The sequence below is a fragment of the Taeniopygia guttata genome, chromosome 36, assembly GCF_048771995.1.
Source record: "Taeniopygia guttata chromosome 36, bTaeGut7.mat, whole genome shotgun sequence".
In the NCBI taxonomy this organism is placed as follows: Eukaryota; Metazoa; Chordata; class Aves; order Passeriformes; family Estrildidae; genus Taeniopygia; species Taeniopygia guttata.
Window position 1 is genome coordinate 4,295,859 of NC_133061.1, and position 18,584 is coordinate 4,314,442.

The 18,584-nt window shown below is 53.0% G+C and overlaps 2 protein-coding genes and 1 pseudogene across 2 annotated transcripts in view; 1 reads left to right on the forward strand and 2 right to left on the reverse strand.

Moving 5' to 3' along the window:
- Positions 1–14,941, reverse strand: part of LOC140681465 (uncharacterized) — a 32,033-nt gene extending 17,092 nt beyond the window's left edge. Inside the window, exons 1-3 of the mRNA XM_072921297.1 lie at positions 14,933–14,941; positions 12,978–13,276; positions 12,252–12,809 (exon numbers count right to left, since the gene is read on the reverse strand). Coding sequence (XP_072777398.1) covers positions 12,252–12,809; positions 12,978–13,276; positions 14,933–14,941 — 866 coding nt within the window. The remainder of the gene's footprint in view (positions 1–12,251; positions 12,810–12,977; positions 13,277–14,932) is intronic.
- The window catches only part of LOC140681477 (uncharacterized), a 472,703-nt gene that overhangs the window by 401,653 nt on the left and 52,466 nt on the right, over positions 1–18,584 (forward strand).
- Positions 9,774–9,891, reverse strand: LOC140681505 (5S ribosomal RNA; annotated as a pseudogene).

Genomic DNA, 18,584 nt, shown 5'->3' on the forward strand with positions numbered 1-18,584 from the left:
GCAACTTAGCGAGCACCTCTGGAGTGATTTCAGCTCTGTGAGTTCAGCTCTTGGTGATTTCGCTCTGTGCTCACAAGTGCCTCTGGCAGACACACAGGGATAGAGAGAGGAAAAGGCTGTATGTGGTTCCACAGCGATGTCCTTTATTGCCAGCTCCTCTGAAGGGATGCAGTGACAGTTCTTCTGCCAAACTGGATAGAAATGGGTGTTTATATGGGGTACTGGGGTGTGTTGGAAATTGTCCAATTCCCAGAGTTGAGAAGAATACGACCAATACCCTTACAGAGAGATAAGAAGGGTCTGAATGCAGAAGAGGGGCTTCTTTGGTCCAGTCACCGTGACTTAGGCATTTCTTATCTTAGGTGAGTGACCGCCAGGGAGGCCTTGCAGGGCCTCTGACTGCTGCAACTCCACTTTCTGTATTTAGTAAAAAGGCGTGCCCTATAGTTCTTTTAAAACAGTGGACAAGGCATGAGAACATAGCTAACAAAATCACAATTAGAATGAAAATCCACAAAATTCCCTTAGCCAAAGATGTACCCTATCCCATTAATCCCCTCTGACCAAAAAGGTCATTGACCCAGTCTGGGTTGCTTTCTACTTTTAAGTCCTTCACAAGTTCCTTCAGTTTCTGGATGTTTGCGTGGATGGATTCTGAGCGTGAAGGGAGATTGATGCAACGCATCCCTTCAAAGTCTTGGCAGCCATGTCCGTGGGCTAGCAGTAGGAAGTCTCGTGGTTTCTTCTTCCTTTAAAAGATCACTTAGGGTGGCAGAGGTAGCATTGGCTTGCTTGCTGAGCCAGCACCCTAAGTGATTTATTTCACCAAGGGCTGCAGCTACCCAGGGTAGGAAGAGGGAGACTGCAATTTTTTTTTGTTTGTTCCATCGTATAATTTTGGATTGGAATTTTCATCAAATTCTGTGTAGGATCTTTTGTAGTGTTTTAATTTGCTTTCTTTTTTCCAATTACATAACAAGGTGATATTTGGAGTAAGGGTAGAAAGTTTTCCAAGGCTACAAGGACCTCCCTGGAGCTGCAAGGGGTTCCCATCCCATAGTCGGTTACCACAGATGAGAAACGTTCCCTTGGGTAATACTTTGGGGTGGAGAGAGGATGCAGAGATCACCTGAGCGGTGTAATTGCACCAGTTGTAGTTCCCACTGTGTCGGCCATTCCGAGTGAGCGATGATGGTCACATCCACACCAGTGTCCAGCATCCCTGGGAGGTGGATCTTCTCTCCTCTGTAGGATAGACCACACTCGATGTTAGGCTTACTTGGTCCCACAATTTGTGCCCACATTCTGTAGGGTTGAGAGGAAGCTGTTCCCTGTGATTCTTTGGGAGTAGAAAGGCTTGTGCGATCAGAATTCCTCATGAAAGGAAAAATTGTGAGTCTGTGCAGCACAGCTGGACTGAGATTTCTTGTCCTGGGTGCACTGTTTGTACTTTTGGAACAACAAAGATTTCCTCTGGGCCATGGAGAGTGTCACCTATAATTAAAATGTCAAAAAAAAGCCCCTTTTGGCCCATGCTTTCCTGTGGGAACACGATAAACATCCTTATCATTAAAGTCAATGGACAAAGCAGTTACCAACTGGCGTCGTGTTCCCATCTGTGTCCCTCCGTGGGTTGGATCCTCTCCAGGTGGCCTGGGATCTCCTGGGATGATGCATGGTTGGGTCTGGATGGCTTTTGATTTGTTGTCTTTGTGCGGGGCCTGTCCGCGCTCCACTGGGAGTTTCCCAAACACTGCTGGTAGTGCTGCTGGTTCTGGGGTCTTTGGTAGGTGTTTTGGGGGTTTTGGGTAGGTAACCTGTCTGGACAGTGTTGCAGCATTTTTGAGAGAAAGAGGACATGAATTGTGAAAGTTGAGCTACTCCAGTCTAGGCCTCAGATTGAGGCCTGGTGGGGCCTTCAAAGCCTCTGACGCAGTTAGAAATTCAGAGCTTGTGGCGCAGATAGAAATAGTCTTAAGGTGTTGTCGGGACCACTGGGTTGTCTGGGTGTGAATTAGTATAGGTTTTATGGTGTAAAGTGTAGGCCGTTTTAAGGAAAAGGTAAACAATGTTAGCCTACCAATTAGAGTGTCTTTGTTTCTGTAAACTATGTGGAAGCTTATATAAACTACCGCCTTATCTTGAATAAACGGAGAACGTTGCATTAATCATATTGGTTGGATGTGCGTTTGTCTTGTCCAGCTTTCCATTTTTCTGAGATTCCCTGGCTTTAAGTGGCGCCCGAACAGGGACTCAGGAGGCTCCGAGAAGGCAGCCAAATTACTTTTAGAGTAACGGGCAGTCGGGTTTGAGTCGCGCAACGAAAATTCAGGTCCAAATCGCCTCATGGTGACGGGACCGGGATCCCAAATTCACTTTTTGTGAACGGGGATCAAGTGGAACGGAGCAGAAGTCTCCAAACTCCGAATTGGGCAGTTTCCCAACGGGAGGAAAAAGACTCTTCGCATTGTTGTTTGTTTGCGAGAGTCCGTTGGAGCAGTGGGAAGACCTCGGCGTTCACAAAGGACCCGAACGGCGGGTGTGGACGTGGCCGGGGCCGGGAAGCTGGAGCAGAGTTGCTGCCTTGCCGAAGAAAAGCGAGAGCGAAGCAACCCGCGGAGGTTTGGAGGTAAGCCGCGGACAGAAAGAGAGGGTGAAAGTTCACCATGGATGGGGATCTGCAGGCTTCAGTGCGGCTTCTCTTTCATATTCTCTCAAAGAGAGCTGAAAAAGTTAAAGAAGCCAATTTAGAAGAGCTGGTCCTTTGGGCAAGAAGCAAAGGCAAGCTGCAAAAACCTTTGCTGATTTTTAGTGAAACCGAATGGCAAGAGTTGGGGCAGCTGCTTTGGGATGCAGTGATAGAGGGCAGAAAAGACAAGAAAACACTATTGGAGCTCGGAGGCGTTTGGAAAAAAGTTTTACATACCTTACAGAGCATGGCCGCGGAGAAAAAAGCAGCAGAAGCTGCAATTCAGGCATTTGAGCAATCCACATCAGAACAGATAGAAGCTCAAAAGCCATCTCGGGTTGAAAAATTTTTTAATGTTTGTAATATGTGGCCAGTGCGAGGGCAGAAAGCTCCAGTCAGTCCCTCTGTCAGGGATGTTGTTGCTCGTTTGGAGGGAAGCGCAGAGCCAGGCGGCGCAGGGCTGGCCGGTGCGAGAAAAAGCAAAAATGTGGCCGCGCCCGGAGCGGAAGTGTGCTCGCAAGCGGCGGATGTTAACAGCTCGGCGGTTCCGCGGAATGAGGCAGACCAGGAAGTGACCCTCCCGGGTCCCTCGGGAGGCGGGGAGACACCTGAGGAGGCAGGCGGAGCTGGTGACGAAACAGGGCTGAGTCAGGAGGAGGAACTCAGGGGCGGAGATCAAGGCAGAGACCAGGGCGGAGAAGGGAGCGAGGCAGCGCTGGCCCCTCGCCCCCCCGCAGCGGCAGCGGCGGCTGCCACCGGTGCGTGCAAACGCAGAGGAGCGGCTCGCCGATACCTGCCAGCGGTGGCGGCCGCGGCCAGCAGCCTGGCGCGGCTTAGAGGGGCTGGGCACCCCAATGCTAGCAGAATGGCAGAAGTAGCCACCCAAACAACACCAGAGCAGAGCCCTGAAAATGCCAGTTCCCATCCCACCACGATAGCTCTGCGCTGCCCCCTCCCACCGAGCTCAGATTCTGACGACTCAGAACCAGACCTTTCTGTTGTCAATTGCAGCAGGGACAAGCGATCACAGAACAAGATACAAAGACCAAATATGTTACAGAAAGAAATAGCCCGCCTTGCCACCCTCTCAAATCGTCAGGCTCCACCAGTGGAACCTTCCACTGGCCAGCAATTGACATCGCCAGCAGTTTTAAAAAATCCCTTGCAGTCCCAATGGGCATCAGTTGTGAAGGATGCTCTTTTAGACGGTGACTGGAAGGCTGTCAGCTCCCTGGCTTGTCCCGTTATAGTGTCTAATGGGAATGCCATCTGGGAGCCCCATGACTGGAAAATCCTACAATCAGCTAAGCAGACAGTCACCGCTTATGGGATCAGATCAGAAGCAGCCAGGAACATCATTCAGTATATATTCACAGCAGATGTGCTTTGTCCTGGTGATTCATCTAACATGGCATCCCTGCTCCTGACACCTTCCCAATTTCTCATATTTGAAAGGGAATGGAGGCGGTTGGCAATTGAAGAGGCCAACAAACACACAAATGTGGGAGACCCCTTTTTTGGAGTCCAGCCAGATATGCTGACTGGGCAGGGACCATATGCAACCAATCAGGTACAACTTACCTTTCCCGTTGAAATGCACCAATTGTCACAGCAATTGGCTCATCAAGCTTTGCTTTTGGTACCAGACAAGAAAAAGTCAGCATCCTATGCCACCATAAAGCAAGGAGCCACTGAACCATTCGGACAATTTATTGATAGGCTGTCAGCTGCTTTAAAGGATGCACCTGACGTGCCACCAGACGTTCAGGAACATTTATTCCGATCCCTTGCTTTTAAGAATGCTAACCCACCCACCAGAACCATCCTAGCCACCCTTCCTCAGGGCTGTCCAGTCGATGAGATGCTTGTCAGAGCCACACGCGCAGAACAGAGCAACCAAGCTGCAGCATTCACCGCAACCATCCAGGATGCAATTCAACAACAAGGACACATCATTGCAGCTGCTTTATCAAGCAACAACACAAGGAGACAGAAGACATAATGAAAAAGTATAGCAATACTGAGTGTTTTCCATGATGCCAAGAGGGATGGACATTATGCAAATCAAAGTTATTTCAAATACAATGTGGATGAAAATTACTGTAAAAAAAAAAAAAAGATAGAAATGTTAATAATGATTTAATTGCTAAAAATGTCTTTGAAAACAAAGATTTGCGAAAAGTCAGTCAGATGGAATGTTGGCATTGAGTTCACAATTTCTGGTTTTGAGTTTTTATAGATAATAGGATAAATGATAATTGTCCATTTTTTATAGGTAATGATAAGTAGTGATTGTTACTAATGTTATATGAATGCTTTGACAAGATTGTTTTAAACTATTTTAAACATTTCTTGTTAATAGGTTGATCATATAATGTAAGTTGTCTGATTTTTGTGATAAGAATTATTATTAAGATGTTAAGATATTGAGGTGTTGTTTTAATATTTACAGTCAGTTTTCATATGTTTTATTGGTTTTTTTTTTAGGTGCTTGATTGTAAGATGTGTTTTTCAGGATCCTGTGTGTTTGATTTTTTAACTACTCATGTGTTTTCTTTATTCAATTTTCTATGCAGCTGCAGTTCATCTTTTAGAAATTTATAGTCCAAGTTCTGGTTCAAGATTTCAGACTTCAAATTCTCAGATTTTTGAAGAAAAAGTTTGTTGTATTTAGAGAATTTTTGTCTTGAAAAAAAATTTTAGACAGGTTCAATCATTTGATGTTTTGATAAATTGTTAATAATAAGGTTTTTCACTTATAACTGTTATTTTTAAGACTTTTGTTTTAAACATATCCTCCAATTAGAGTTTGAGCTCTGGCCAGGCTCTGGCTCTACGTGGATGGTGTGATTGATCCAGATGTTTTCTGCATCAAGAAGTATTCAAGTCCTTTTGGCTTGACAATTTGACCATACAGGACAGCTGAGCCTCAAAGGGGTTTTGGAGAGACATGATCCGGACATGTTTTATCCAAATCTCTGTTGTTTTAAGGTTTTTCAGCTGCTGCAGACTCTGGGATGACAATTTGATAGTGTAGCACTTGGTAACTGTGATTTTATATGTAATATTGATTGTGTGTTATTTGATTGATTTTTATTTGTTGTTAGTTTCTTTACTATAGGCATTGTTTTGTTCTTAATGTTTTTCATGTTTATAACAAAGATGTTGATATTTCCATTTCTTCATGCAAGTTTTAGGGAACAGAATTGAGAGAGGACCCTCCAGTCCCTGTGGGGGTGTTGGGTTTGTTTGTGTTTTAACAGGTGCAGAATCAAAATGGATTTCAGTGACGAATGAAGAACTTCTCAATTGTAAGAGGGCACTGATCTCTCCACAAGTGGATCAGAGGATGCACAGCAAAAGTGGATTGTGCAAAGATTTGTGTTTCACCCACAGAAGATCGTGGGCTTTGAGTTTTTTTTTATAAGTGTGTTTTTAATGATGTTATAGAATTTTTTTTGCTAAGTTTTTAATAAGTTTTAGTAATGCCTGTGATTTTTCTGTTCATCTTGCCATTGTCTTTCAATGGCAAAAGAAAAAGAGGGAGGTCCCAACGGGGATCAACAGAAATTCTACTTGAGTGAGTGTTTTTACCCATCCAACCAAGAAGTCGTGTGATGGACAGGACAGATGCTCTTGCTGCATTGATACGAAAAGGCAGAAACAGAATTTTAAAAATAGATGAAACAGAAAAATAAGTTGAAATATCATAAGTGTGAAGTTAGATTTATCAGAAGTTAGTTTATTAGAAGTTATAGTTTATGTTTAGAATTAAGATTGTTTCTTTCATGTTAGACAGGGCATTCAAGAACCTGAGAAGAATGTGGTGGGCCTCAATGTTTTTATTTCGCACTTGTTTAATTTTTGGAGTCTCGTTGGGTCCCATGGCAGAGTTCAAGACTTGGACCTGAGCTCAAATAAGTTTAAATAGCACTCTGGGAGCGCAAGCTGTTGCATTTGTGCAAAACCTTAAATTTACTGATGATAGTTTTCAAGAATTTGGTCCTTTGGGTTCTGTCCCAGGAAATTACTGTTTGATATTTGGATCTTATGCTACCAAACCAACTCAAGAAAATGGAAAATTGACAGATGACAACACTTGATTGTCTCCCAGATCACCATTGTATTACAACTATTTAGAATATTGTAGCAATTCGACTCCAAGAGGTAGTGCAGGAAAAACTGCCCCCAGGAACCTTCCTCATTTGTGGGGACCGAGCCTGGTCAGCAGTCCCTCAGAATGCTAGGGGAGGCCCATGTTATATCGGTAGGTTGATGCTTTTTGCTCCCACCATACATCAGGTTCTCGAATTGCCTCAGAAGACTCAACGAGCCAAACGCAGTGTTCTCCAAATGGACACTTCATTTGATAACTGGCTCAATTCTTCAGGTTTTTCTGGCTGGGTCAAAGACCGTTTGTGCAAAAATTAGTTCATTGAGCCTTCACTCCAGCCTGAGTAGCTCAAAAGAAAAAGAGGGAATTGTTACAGCATTTTTAAGAGAAAGAGGGCATGAATTGTGAAAGTTGAGCTACTCCAGGCTAGGCCTCAGATTGAGGCCTGGTGGGGCCCTCAAAGCCTCTGACGCAGTTAGAAATTCAGGGTTGTGGCGCAGGTAGAAAATAGTCTTAAAGTACTGTGGGGACCACGGGGTGTGAATTAGTATAGGTTTTATGGTGTAAAGTGTAGGCCGTTTTAAGGGAAAGGTAAACAATGTTAGCCTACCAATTAGAGTGTCTTTGTTTCTGTAAACTATGTGGAAGCTTATATAAACTACCGCCTTATCTTGAATAAAGGGAAAACGCTTGATGAACCACATTGGTTTGAACCTGCGTTTGTCTTGTCCAGCTTTCCGTTTTTCTGAGATTCCCTGGCTTTAGCGGGGTGCTGTGGGGAGATGAGGGGGTGGCGCCGTCTCGCTCCCGTCCTTGCTGCGTCACTGTGGGGATGGGAGAGGAGACGCCCCTGATGCAGCCGCGCCCCACCTGCTCCGACTCCAGCGCGGCCGAGCCCCCGGGAACGCCCATCTCCCTCCTCGCGCTGTTGCTCGGCAACAAGGAGCTTTCTGTCTCTCAGCCGAAGTCCACTCCTCCCCGGGGCCGCCTCAGGCTCGGTGCCGGCCGGCCCCGCTCTGCCTGGCCCCGCTCTGCCTGGCCCCGCTCTGCCTGGCCCCGCTCTGCCCGGCCCCGCGCCTGCCGCTCCGCGCTGCCACTTCGCGCTGCCGCTTCTGCGGTCCGCCCGGGCGGCTGGCCGGTGCTCACCGCCGCACCCTGCTGCTCTCTGCCACAGCCCGTTGCCTTAGTTCTGCCAACCCGTTCCACAAGGGACGAGGAAGGGCTTTCTGTAACTTTTTCTTGCCTTTGTATCTTGTTTTGTGATCGCTTGTTCCTGCTACAATTGACATGCCGCGCTGGGTTGCTCGCCGCCGCCGCCGCTGCTGCGGGGGAGCGAGGGGCCAGCACCGCTTCTCTCCCGCCTCCACGTTCTATCACTGCATCCCAAAGCAGCTGCCCCAGCTCTTGCCATTTGATTTTACTAAAAATCAGCGAAGGCTTTTGCAGCTTGCCTTTGTTTCTTGCCCCAGAACCAACTGTTCCAAATCGGCTTCTTTAACCTTTTCAGCTCTCTTTGAGACAATATGAAAGAGAAGCTGCACGGAAGCCTGGAGATCCCTATCTAAATAAAGCTCTTTAAATTGCCTCCGTCTGAGAAAGGAGGTGAAAAGGTTCTATGCTGCTTGCCTTATTCATTACTCACGTCAGCGCTGTTGCAGCCTCTCCAGGCTTCGGCAGCACGTATCGGCTGAGCCCACCGTTGCGGTCACTCAGGGCGCGGCTCCAGGTAGTGGAGCTTAATCGCCGTCCGTCTAGCTGCGGGACCCAACCCCAACGCAAACGTCTCACAGATCCAGGCGGGGGGATCCCATCCGTTCAGGCGCCAGATGTTGGTGAGATTTTCGCGGGAAAACAAGTTTCATGCTGTCATGATCAACAAGTCTCAGTTTATTGGAGTCGATTACAGTTTCTTTATACAAGCACTAATTAGTTCATACATATTGCAAAAGCGAAGCTCAGGATTGGTTACTTTTCTATTAACACATATATCTCTTTGCGATAAGCCTTGCAGTTACTGCTTCTTTATACTTGATTACTTTTCTGAATACTAAGCAATATTTCATTTTTAACGAAACACCTGTATACTCAAGGTTGTTAGGAGATGTCTGTCTCTCAAGGTTGTTAGGAGACATCTGTTTCTCAAGTTTGTTAGAAAACATCTGTTTCTCAAGGGCATAGTTTTCATGCTACAAGTCACGTATTCTCACACTCTCATCAACTTAACTTTTTCGTGTCCCTTGCTGCGCAGCCATTCTTTAGCTAAACTCTCGACACAGCCCCAGCCCAGGGCACGGTGGGTGCTGGGGGCTGTTGGCAGGGCCAAGAGCCCACTCCCATTTCGTACCCACCCCAGCCCATGCCCCCAGCCCTGCCAAAAGCAGCCTGGCAGCCGACTGAAGGATCAGCAGCATCCGCCCCAGCAAAGGGGGAACCTTTGGTTCCCAGCCAGGCTGTGCAATGCCCAAATCTGGGAGCATCCCCTGTGTGTGGACCCATCTGCAAATTCCCTGTGGAACCTGGCTTTAAAGGAGATGTCAGAATCAAAGTCCACCATCTTCAGCCTGCCGGTGGTCAGGTGGAGCAAGAGGTTCTCATCCTCGACGTCATCCTCAACGTCATCCTCGCTGCCCCCAGCAGCAGCAGGGCCGACCCAGCTTTGCTTCCGAGATAAGACGAGACCGGGCGCTCTCAGGGCGGTGTGCCATGGGCACCTGGCAGCCCCCCAGCAGTGCCCTTCAGCCCAACACACCACCCTCCGGGCACAAGCCCAGAACCCCACAGGGGCTCGACAAGCCCAAAAGGGCCTCTCCTGCCCACAAGGGGATCTAGAGACAGACCCGAGTCCGCACCACACACACAAGGCACAAAAAACCACACAAGGCCCACGTGCCCCTTCCCTCCTGCCCCTCGCCATGGCTGCCCAAGAAAACCCAAGCACCAGAGGCCCTCTGGCCAGCAGGCAGCAAAAGAAGCCTACAGCACCCAGTATTCCCAGGGGGTCTCCCATGCAAGTACTAACTGGGCCAGACCCTGCTTAGATTGCAAGATCAGACGAGACCGGGCGCTCTCAGGGCGGTGTGCCATAGGCACCTGGCAGCCCCTCAGCAGCGCCCTTCAACACACCCCAACACGCTCTGGCACAAGCCCAGAAAACCACGGGGGCTCCGCACGGCCAACAGGGCCAGCCCTGCCCACAAGAAAATCTAGAGCCAGACCCGAGCCCACAACACACACACGAGGGATAGAAAAAAAACAAGGCCCATGTCTAGGTTTGAAAAGACAGGAGTCTGTGAAGGAAGGCAAAAGCCTCCTGTGAAATGGAAAAGGTAAACCCCCTCCCTACGAATTACCACAATTTAACAAAAGGCTCTCAGGCAAAGATATGGGAATGGGAATAACAGTTCTTTAGCAGGAAAAAAACTAAATAAAAATAATAATTAAAAAAATGCAATTAGTACAAATGAAACTAGTGATGGAGGCAGAAACCTGACACCCTGAGGAGTCAGGGTGTTGGTACTAGTCCAGTTAAAATGGTGGCTGCTCCTCCTGGAGTGGCAGATGAAATGCTGCTGAAGTGGTGATCTCTAGAAGGGTGGAGTTTTCTCTGAAGGTCTGGTAGCAGCTGGGCCTGGTCTTCCTCTAGGAATTCAGCAGAGAAGAAGCTGGTGGGATGAGGTTCTGGGGGTCCTGGTGGGCACTGGAAGGGAGTTTGGGGGTACTGGGTGTGACTGGGAGGGACTAGAGTGAGCCTGGAGGAGCTGGATGGAGATTGGGGATGGAAAAGCAGAGATTGGGATGAGGTTGGTTGTGCTGGAAAGAGACTGGGAGGCGTTTGGGGAGTCCTGGTGGGGCTGAGAAGGGACTGGGAGAGGGTTTAGGCGTACTGGGGTGGTGGGGGGAGACTGGAAGGGGGTTGCGAGATTCTGAAAGGGATGGGAGAGGCTTTGGTGGGTCCTGGGGAGGTGAGGAACGGATCATGGCAAGTTTCAGGGGGTCCTGGGTGGACTGGGAGCAATCAGGAGGGTGCTTGGAGAGGCTTGGGGTGTCAGTGAGAAGTTTTGGGGGGTCCTGATGCCTGCAGGCCTCCCAGAGATGCCGCTGGACGCCACCGGCAGCAAGATGCAGACGGGGATCAGGGACTACGAGTTGGGCTTTGTCTTCCTGGTGCTGGGGCTCGGCTTCTACCTGTGCAAGTGGGTCAAGGGGGGTCCCGGGGGTCATGTCCCCTCTCCCCAAGACTGTGAGTGCTCCACCCGGGGCCCCCAGCCCGGTGTCACCCCTGTTTCTCTGCCCACAGAGCTCCTGAGCCGCCGGCGGCCGCAGAGCTTCCCCGTGGCCTCGGGCCCAGCCGGGATCCCCCGCTCCATCCCCACGCTGATTTTGGGGGGGTCCTGTGTACCCCCAGCCCTGCTGTCACTCTGCCCCTGCCCGCCTGCTCCCAGTGTTCCCAGTAACGCTTCCCAGTTAAACCCAGCCCAGTTTATGGGGGGCACTGGGGAGGGACTTGGGGGGACCCCACGGCGGGGCCGGCACTGAGCAGGGAGGGCGGGGTCCGGGTGGGGAACACTGCCTGCTGCGGGTCTGCCCGGCAACTGGTGAGTCATCAGCGCCGCTCTCTCTGATTGGCTGACTCTTGTCCACCGCATTCTCTCATTGGCTGAGGAGAGGCCCGGGAGTGCAGAGAAGGAACGGGAGAGATCCCGCCCCGAGCAGTGGCACAGGACAACAGACCCAGCCCGGGCACAGGGAGGGAATTTATTACCAACCAAACCACGGCAGCACGAGGAGAAGGGAAAGAAATCCCTCCAACACCTTCCCCCCACCCAACGGGGATCATCCAGAACAGGGATATCCACCAGGGAGAGACGGGGACATCCGAGTTTAGACCAAAGCCAATTTTATTGTGTGTACCAGTTTTTTATACAGGGATTTACTTCTAGGGTCCTTATATAGGGCTCTGTTTTTAGTAACAATTTCCCATTGGTTACACATTCTTCATGACATGACATCACCTGGCAACATTATTTTATCACAAAGTCTCACACCACGTTGCTCGGTCACTTCTTGCCCAGGGAGACTTCAACTGTGTCTGTGTCTCCCACAGTTTCTGCTCAGTCAGGCCTCAGATATCGGGCCCCTTTATCAGCTCCATTGCTTTACTCTCTGTTTTATTCCCCATACGGGGGCACCAGGGCTCTGCCCAACGGGGGTCACTGGGGATCATCCAGCCCGGATCCTCCCATGGGGGATGGAGCTGGAGCAGCGCACCAAGCTCTTCCCTCACTCTCTTCCCTCACTCCAAGCTCTTCCCTCACTCTCTTCCCTCACTCCAAGCTCTTCCCTCACTCGGGGCACTCACAGGGCTTCAGTTAGTGGTGCCTCCGTTGGTGCTGGGTCAAGGCTGAGCTCTCTGAGAAACCCTTTCCACACTTCCCACACTCGTAGGGCCTCTCCCCGGTGTGGATGCGCCGGTGCACAGTGAGGTGGGAGTTGCGGTTGAAGCCCTTCCCGCAGTCGGGGCAGCGGAAGGGCCTCTCCTCTGTGTGAATCCGCTCATGTAGGAGGAGATTGGAGCTGGTCCGAAACCTCTTCCCACACTGGGGACACTCATAGGGCCTCTCCCCAGTGTGGATGCGCTGGTGTGTTCTCAGGTGTGAGCTCCGCCCAAAGCTCTTCCCACATTCCAAGCACTCATAGGGCCGTTCCCCAGTGTGGATCACCTGGTGCTCAATCAGGTGAGACCTCTGTCTGAAACCCTTCCCACACTTCCCACACTCGTAGGGCCTCTCCCCAGTGTGGATGCGCCGGTGCAAGGTGAGGTTGGAGTTTTGGTTGAAGCCCTTCCCGCAGTCGGGGCAGCGGAAGGGCCTCTCCTCTGTGTGACTCCGCTCATGTACGAGGAGATCGGAGCTGGTCTGAAACCTCTTCCCACACTTGGAACACTCGTAGGGCCTCTCCCCAGTGTGGATCCTCTGGTGCACGATCAGGTGGGATCTCTGGCTGAAGCTCTTCCCACACTCAGAACACTCATAGGGCCTCTCCCCAGTGTGGATGCGGCGATGCTGGATGAGTTTTGACTTTTCCCTGAATCCCTTCCTGCAGTCGGGGCAGCTGAAGGGCCTCTCCTCTGTGTGAACCCGATAGTGCTGGAGGAGACACGAGCTGGTCTGAAACCTCTTCCCACACTCGGAACACTCGTAGGGTCTCTCCCCAGTGTGGATCCTCTGGTGCTTGATCAGGTGGGACCTCCGGCTGAAGCTCTTCCCACACTCCCCACACTCGTAGGGTTTCTCCCCAGTGTGGGCCCTCTGGTGCATGATCAGGTCAGAGCTCCACCTGAAGCTCTTCCCACACTCCGAGCACTTGTGGGGCTTCTCCCCATCATGGAGCTGCTCAGGGACCCCCAGCTCCGAGCTCTGGCTCCATCTCCGGCCGCCTCCCAGGCCCAGGGTGGGTCTTTGCCCCTCAGATCCCTGTGATCTGTGTTTGCAGCCCCTCCTCGTGCCGGATCTCCGGGGCTTTTCCTCCCCGTCGGGTTCCTGCACCCTGGAGCTGCTCAAAACGGCCTCTTCCACCAGGTTCTGCCGCGGGGATTTGTCCTCCCTGCTCTCCATCCTCAGCTTCTGCCCTGGGGGAGGAAGGACAAGGAGAGGCTCTTCCTCTTCCTCGCAGCCTCCCAGGGGCTGGGAATGGGAAATCCTGGTTTGGGGAAAACAAGGGATGAGCACGTTGAGTTTGAATCTCCCTCTGTCCCAGTCCATCTCTACAAGTCCCTGGCCACCTGGGCTCCATAAAAACCTCCCAAACACCGAGATCCAGCCCTGAAAAAGCCTCCCAGGAGTTCCCCGTCCCTGCTCCCTCCCCTTTGCTGTTCGGGGCTCCCCCCTGTTCCAGCTGCTGGGGTCACGCTTGGATTGGGGGTCCCCCTTCTCCTCGCTGCCCGCCCTCCCCAGGCTGCCGGGAGTCCCAGCAATCCCAAAAGCTCCCCCCTCTTGTCTCTCCCCATTCAGGGGTGCCGCGGCTGTTTGGGCTCCCGGGCTCCCTTCTCCCCTTCTTCCCTGCTCTGGGCTGCCGGAGCTCCAAGGAGTCCCCCCAAGGGGACTTTTCTGCTCCGCTTCACAGTTCTTCCTTCTCCAAACATCTCCCCAAAAAACCCAACCCAGGCACCCCCCAGGAGACCTGGCCCGAGCTCCCCCTCCCTGCTCACCTGCGGGATGGGGGGTGATGATCCCACAGGTGGGGGCTGCGAATTCAGGCAGGGCTGACCGCGCGCTTCTCTCTGCTCTGCTCCATCCGCCTTTAAACCTCCTCTTCCTCTTCCTCTTCCTCTTCCTCTTCCTCTTCCTGCCGCCCCTCCTCTTCCATCCCCCCTCCTCCTCCTCCTCCTCCCGCCTAAGCCCACCTCCCGCTCCTCCTCCTTCCCTGCCCTTCTCTCCCTGCCCTTCCTTCCCCCTCCTCCTGCTCTCTAACCCCACCGCCTTCTGCTCCCTCATCCCTCATCTTCCATCGCTCCTCCGCCTCCTCCTGTGTCCCATCCCCTCCTGCCTGTCCTCCTTTATCCCTTCCCTTCCATCCCCCCTCCTCCTCCTCCTGCCCCTCGCTATCCCCACCTCCTTCTCCTCTTCCATCCCTCCCCTTCCATCCCCCCTCCTCCTCCTCCTCCCCATCCCAACCTCCCGCTCCTCCTCCATCCCTGCCCTTCCCTCCCTCCTCCTCCTCCCCCAGCAGCAGCGACACCCTCGGTTCCCGTTCCCGCAGCCCCGGCAGCCCGCGGCAGGAGCGGGGATGGAGCCGGGACAGGTCGGGATGGGCAGCGCGGGGCTCTCGGCTGCTCCCAGCCGCTGTTCCAGGGGGGAACCCGGCCCGGGCCAAAGGAGAGGCAAACTGGGGAAACTGGGGGCTGCACATCCAAACTGGGGCTGCCTGGGGACCCTGCCTGGGCACTGCCGGCCCTTGGGGCTCCTCTCAGGAGATCAGGAGGGGGGAACGCAGAGAGGGCTCGGGGATGCCAGGAGTGGCAGCACTGGGAAGGACTGGTTTGTACTGGGATTGTACTGGAATCATACTGGGAGCAGCTGGGCCCATGCCAGGGCAGACTGCAGTCACCCCGAGGGAGACTGGGATCGTACTGGGATCATAGTGACGCAGAGTAGGAGCCTACGGGGGGCATTTGAGACCATGCTGGAGGCAAATGGGATATACTGGGAGTGACTGGGAGCATGATGAGGGTGACTGGGAGCAGCTGTGAGCAACTGGGATCATGCTAGGAGCAACTGGGAAGAACTGGGAGTCACTGGGAGCCTGCTGGGGATGACTGGAAATGACTGGGCTTATACTGGGATCATGCTGGAGGTGACTGGGATCATACTGGCAGTGAGTGCCACGACACTGAGGCTGACTGGGAGCAGTTGTGAGCAAATGGGATCACGCTGGAAGGAACTGGGAGTGAGTGGGAATATGCTGGAAGGAACGGGGGGACACTGTGAGAGACTGGGAGGGACAGTGAGGGTGAAAGGGGCAACTGGAACCATGTGGAGCACAACTGGTTCATATTGGCACTGACTGGGAGCACACTGGCATCATCTCTGGATCATACTGGGAGGGACTGGACTAATACTGGGAGTGTCTGAGAGTGACTGGGAACACACCATGCACAGCATCCCTGTACTGGGGGTGACTGGGAGCAACTTGGAGCACTCTGGGAGCAAATGGCATCATACTGGGATTGACTGGGCTGATGTAGCTGGAGGCAACTGGGACCATACTGCGAGTGATTGGAAGTTACTGGGATTATACTGGGACCATACTGGGAGTGCTGGCATGTGACAAGGATCATACTGGAGGTTACTGGGCTCATACTGGTGATGAAAGGAAGCAACTGGGATCCCACTTTGGGCTGCTGGGAGCAACTGAGAAAAACTGGGATCATGCTGCAAGTAAACTGGAGGAATTGGGAATGACTGGATGCAGGCTGGAGACAACTGGGACATACTGGGCATGACTGAGATCATACTGGGATAACAAGCACCTTACTGGGATCACTGGGAGTGTCTGGGAATGACCACAGAGATGCTGAAGGCAACTGGGATTTACTGGGGATGTCTGTAACCTTACTGGGGTGACTGGGAACACACTGGGAACAACGGGGACCATGCTGGGGAGAACTGAGAGCGAGTGGAAGTGAGTGGGTCTACACCGGGGACAACTGGGCATGACTGGGACCATGCTGGGAGCAACTGGGATCATATGGGGAGTGATGGGGTTGATACAAGGGACAACTGGGGGCAACTGGGATCACACTGGGGAGAACAGGAAGCAACTGAAAGCATGCTGGGGGCAACTGGGATCCTACTGGATCTTACTTGGAGTAACTGGGATCAGGCTGGAAGCAATTGAGGACAACTGGAGTGACTGGGAACATGGTGGGAGCAACTGGGATACACTGGGAGAGACTGAAACCACAGTGGGGGTAAATGGGAGCAACTGGAACCACAGTGGATGATAATGGGAGCAGCTGTGCCCATGCTGGATTCATACTGGGATCCTACTGGAACTGGCTGGCATCATACTGGGAATGACTGGAAGTGTGCTGGCTGTGACTGGAACCATGCTGGAGGTGACTGGGAGCAACTGGGCCCACACTGGGAGTGACAGGGAGTCATTCTGGGCAGGGCTGGAATCATACTGGGAGTGACTGGAACCATACTGGGGGGGACTGGGTGCAGCTGGGATCATCCTGGGAGCCACTGGGATTCCAGCAGGTGTGAATGGATCCTGGCTGGGGGTCACTGGGAGCTACTGGGCCCATGTTGGGAGGAAAATCTGGACACATTGGAAGCAACTGGGACCAACTGGAAGGTACTGGAACTGTGCTGAGGGGACTGAGACCATAAATGGGGAAACTGGGTTCATACTGGGAGCGACTGGGACCACACTTTGGGCAACTGCCAGAAACTGGGATCATGCTGGAGGCAACTGGGAGTAACTGGGAAAGACTGTGATCATTCTGAGGTCATCAAAACCTTACTGGGCCAACTGGAATATACTGGGAGTGTCTGTGACCATACTGGGGGGACTGGAACCACACTGGGAACAGCTGGGACCATGCTGGGGACAGCTGAGAGTGAGTGGGACCATGCTGAGTGGGACTGGGACTATTCGAGGGACACCTGGGATCATACTGGGAGGAACTGGGAACAACTGCAACTATTCTGGCAGCAACTGGGATCATACTGGGATCACAGTGGGAGCAGCCTGGTCCATGCTGGATGAGACTGGGAGGAGCCAGGTCCATGGAGGGTGACTGGAATCATATTGGGATTGACTGGGAGTGGCTGTGAATAACTGGAATCATGCTGAATGTAACTGGGAGGAAGTGGGAGGGACTGGGAGTATGCTGGGAGTGACTGGGATATACTGGGAGAGACTGGGAGTCATAGGGATCATACTGGTGGTTACTGGGGTCATGTTGGCATTGACAGGGAGCAACTGGGATCACACTGGGGGGCACTGGCATCGTACTGGGAGTGACTGGGATCATACTGGGATTACAGTGGGTGCCAAGGGACCCTGACTGGGGGTTACTGGGAGCTGCCAGGCCCATGCTGGGAGCCAAATGCACACACACTGAGAGCAACTGGGAGCAACTGGGAATGACAGGAGTCATGCAGGTGACAAATGGGATGTACTGGCAGAGACTGGGATAAAACTGGGGGCAGCTGAACCATGCTGAGGTAACTGGGAGTGCCTGGCAAAGACTCTGGGTATGTTCCAGGCAACTGGGATGTACTGGGAATACCTAAGAACATGCAGGTGGTGACTGGGACCACACTGGGAGCCACTGGGACTGTGCTGGGGGCAACTGGGACCATGCTGGGGGCAAGTGTGAGTGACTGGGACCCTGCTGGGGCAGACTGGGATCATACTGGACTCATATTGGGATCATACTGGGAGTGACTGGAACTATACTAGGAGCAACTGGGAGAAGTGGGAACACACCCGAGAAAAGTGGGAGCAACTGGACTTGCTGAGGGCAAATAGCGTCATAATGGGGAATGACTGAGAGTGACTGGGCTCATACTGGGAGAAACAGGGATCCTGCAGGGAGTGAGGGGAAGTGACCAGGGTGATACTGGGACTGACTGGGCTCATCCTGGGAGTGCCCAGGAAACTGGAAGCACACAGGGGTAGGAACTGGGCACCTGCTGGGAGCAGCCCCTGGCGGCCCCGGTACCCCCGAACCCCTTTCCCGGCCATGCCGCCCCTCCAGCCCCAGCACCCCCATTGCCGGGTGCCGGCACTGCCAGGGGTCCCCCCTCTCGGGGTCCCCGCTGGGGCTCCTGGGGCTCTCCTCTCTCTGCGCTCCCGCCCAGGGAAGCCGCGGCTCTCCCGGGGCTCCCCAAATCCGGGGTCCCCCCGCCGCTCCCGCCGCTCCCGCGCGGTCCCCACGCGGCCCCGGCAGAGCTCGGAGGGCCCGGCCGGGAAGCCCAACCCGCACCGCGGGGGGACCCGCATCCCCCCGGCCCCGCCGGGGCTCCGCCGCCACCCGCACCGGGACCCCCCAAAAACACCTCCCGGGGACCCCCGATGTCCCCCCGAGGGCAGCTGCGGCTCAGCCTTGGAGCCCCGCCAGCTCCAAACATCCCCCCAAAAACCCCAAACCCAGGGAGCCCCGGGATATTTGGGGCGAGCTCCCCCTCCCCGGGCACCTGCGGGATGGGGGCGACGCTCCCGGGGTGCTGCGAGTTCAGGCGGAGCCGGAGCCCCGCGGTTCATCCTCCC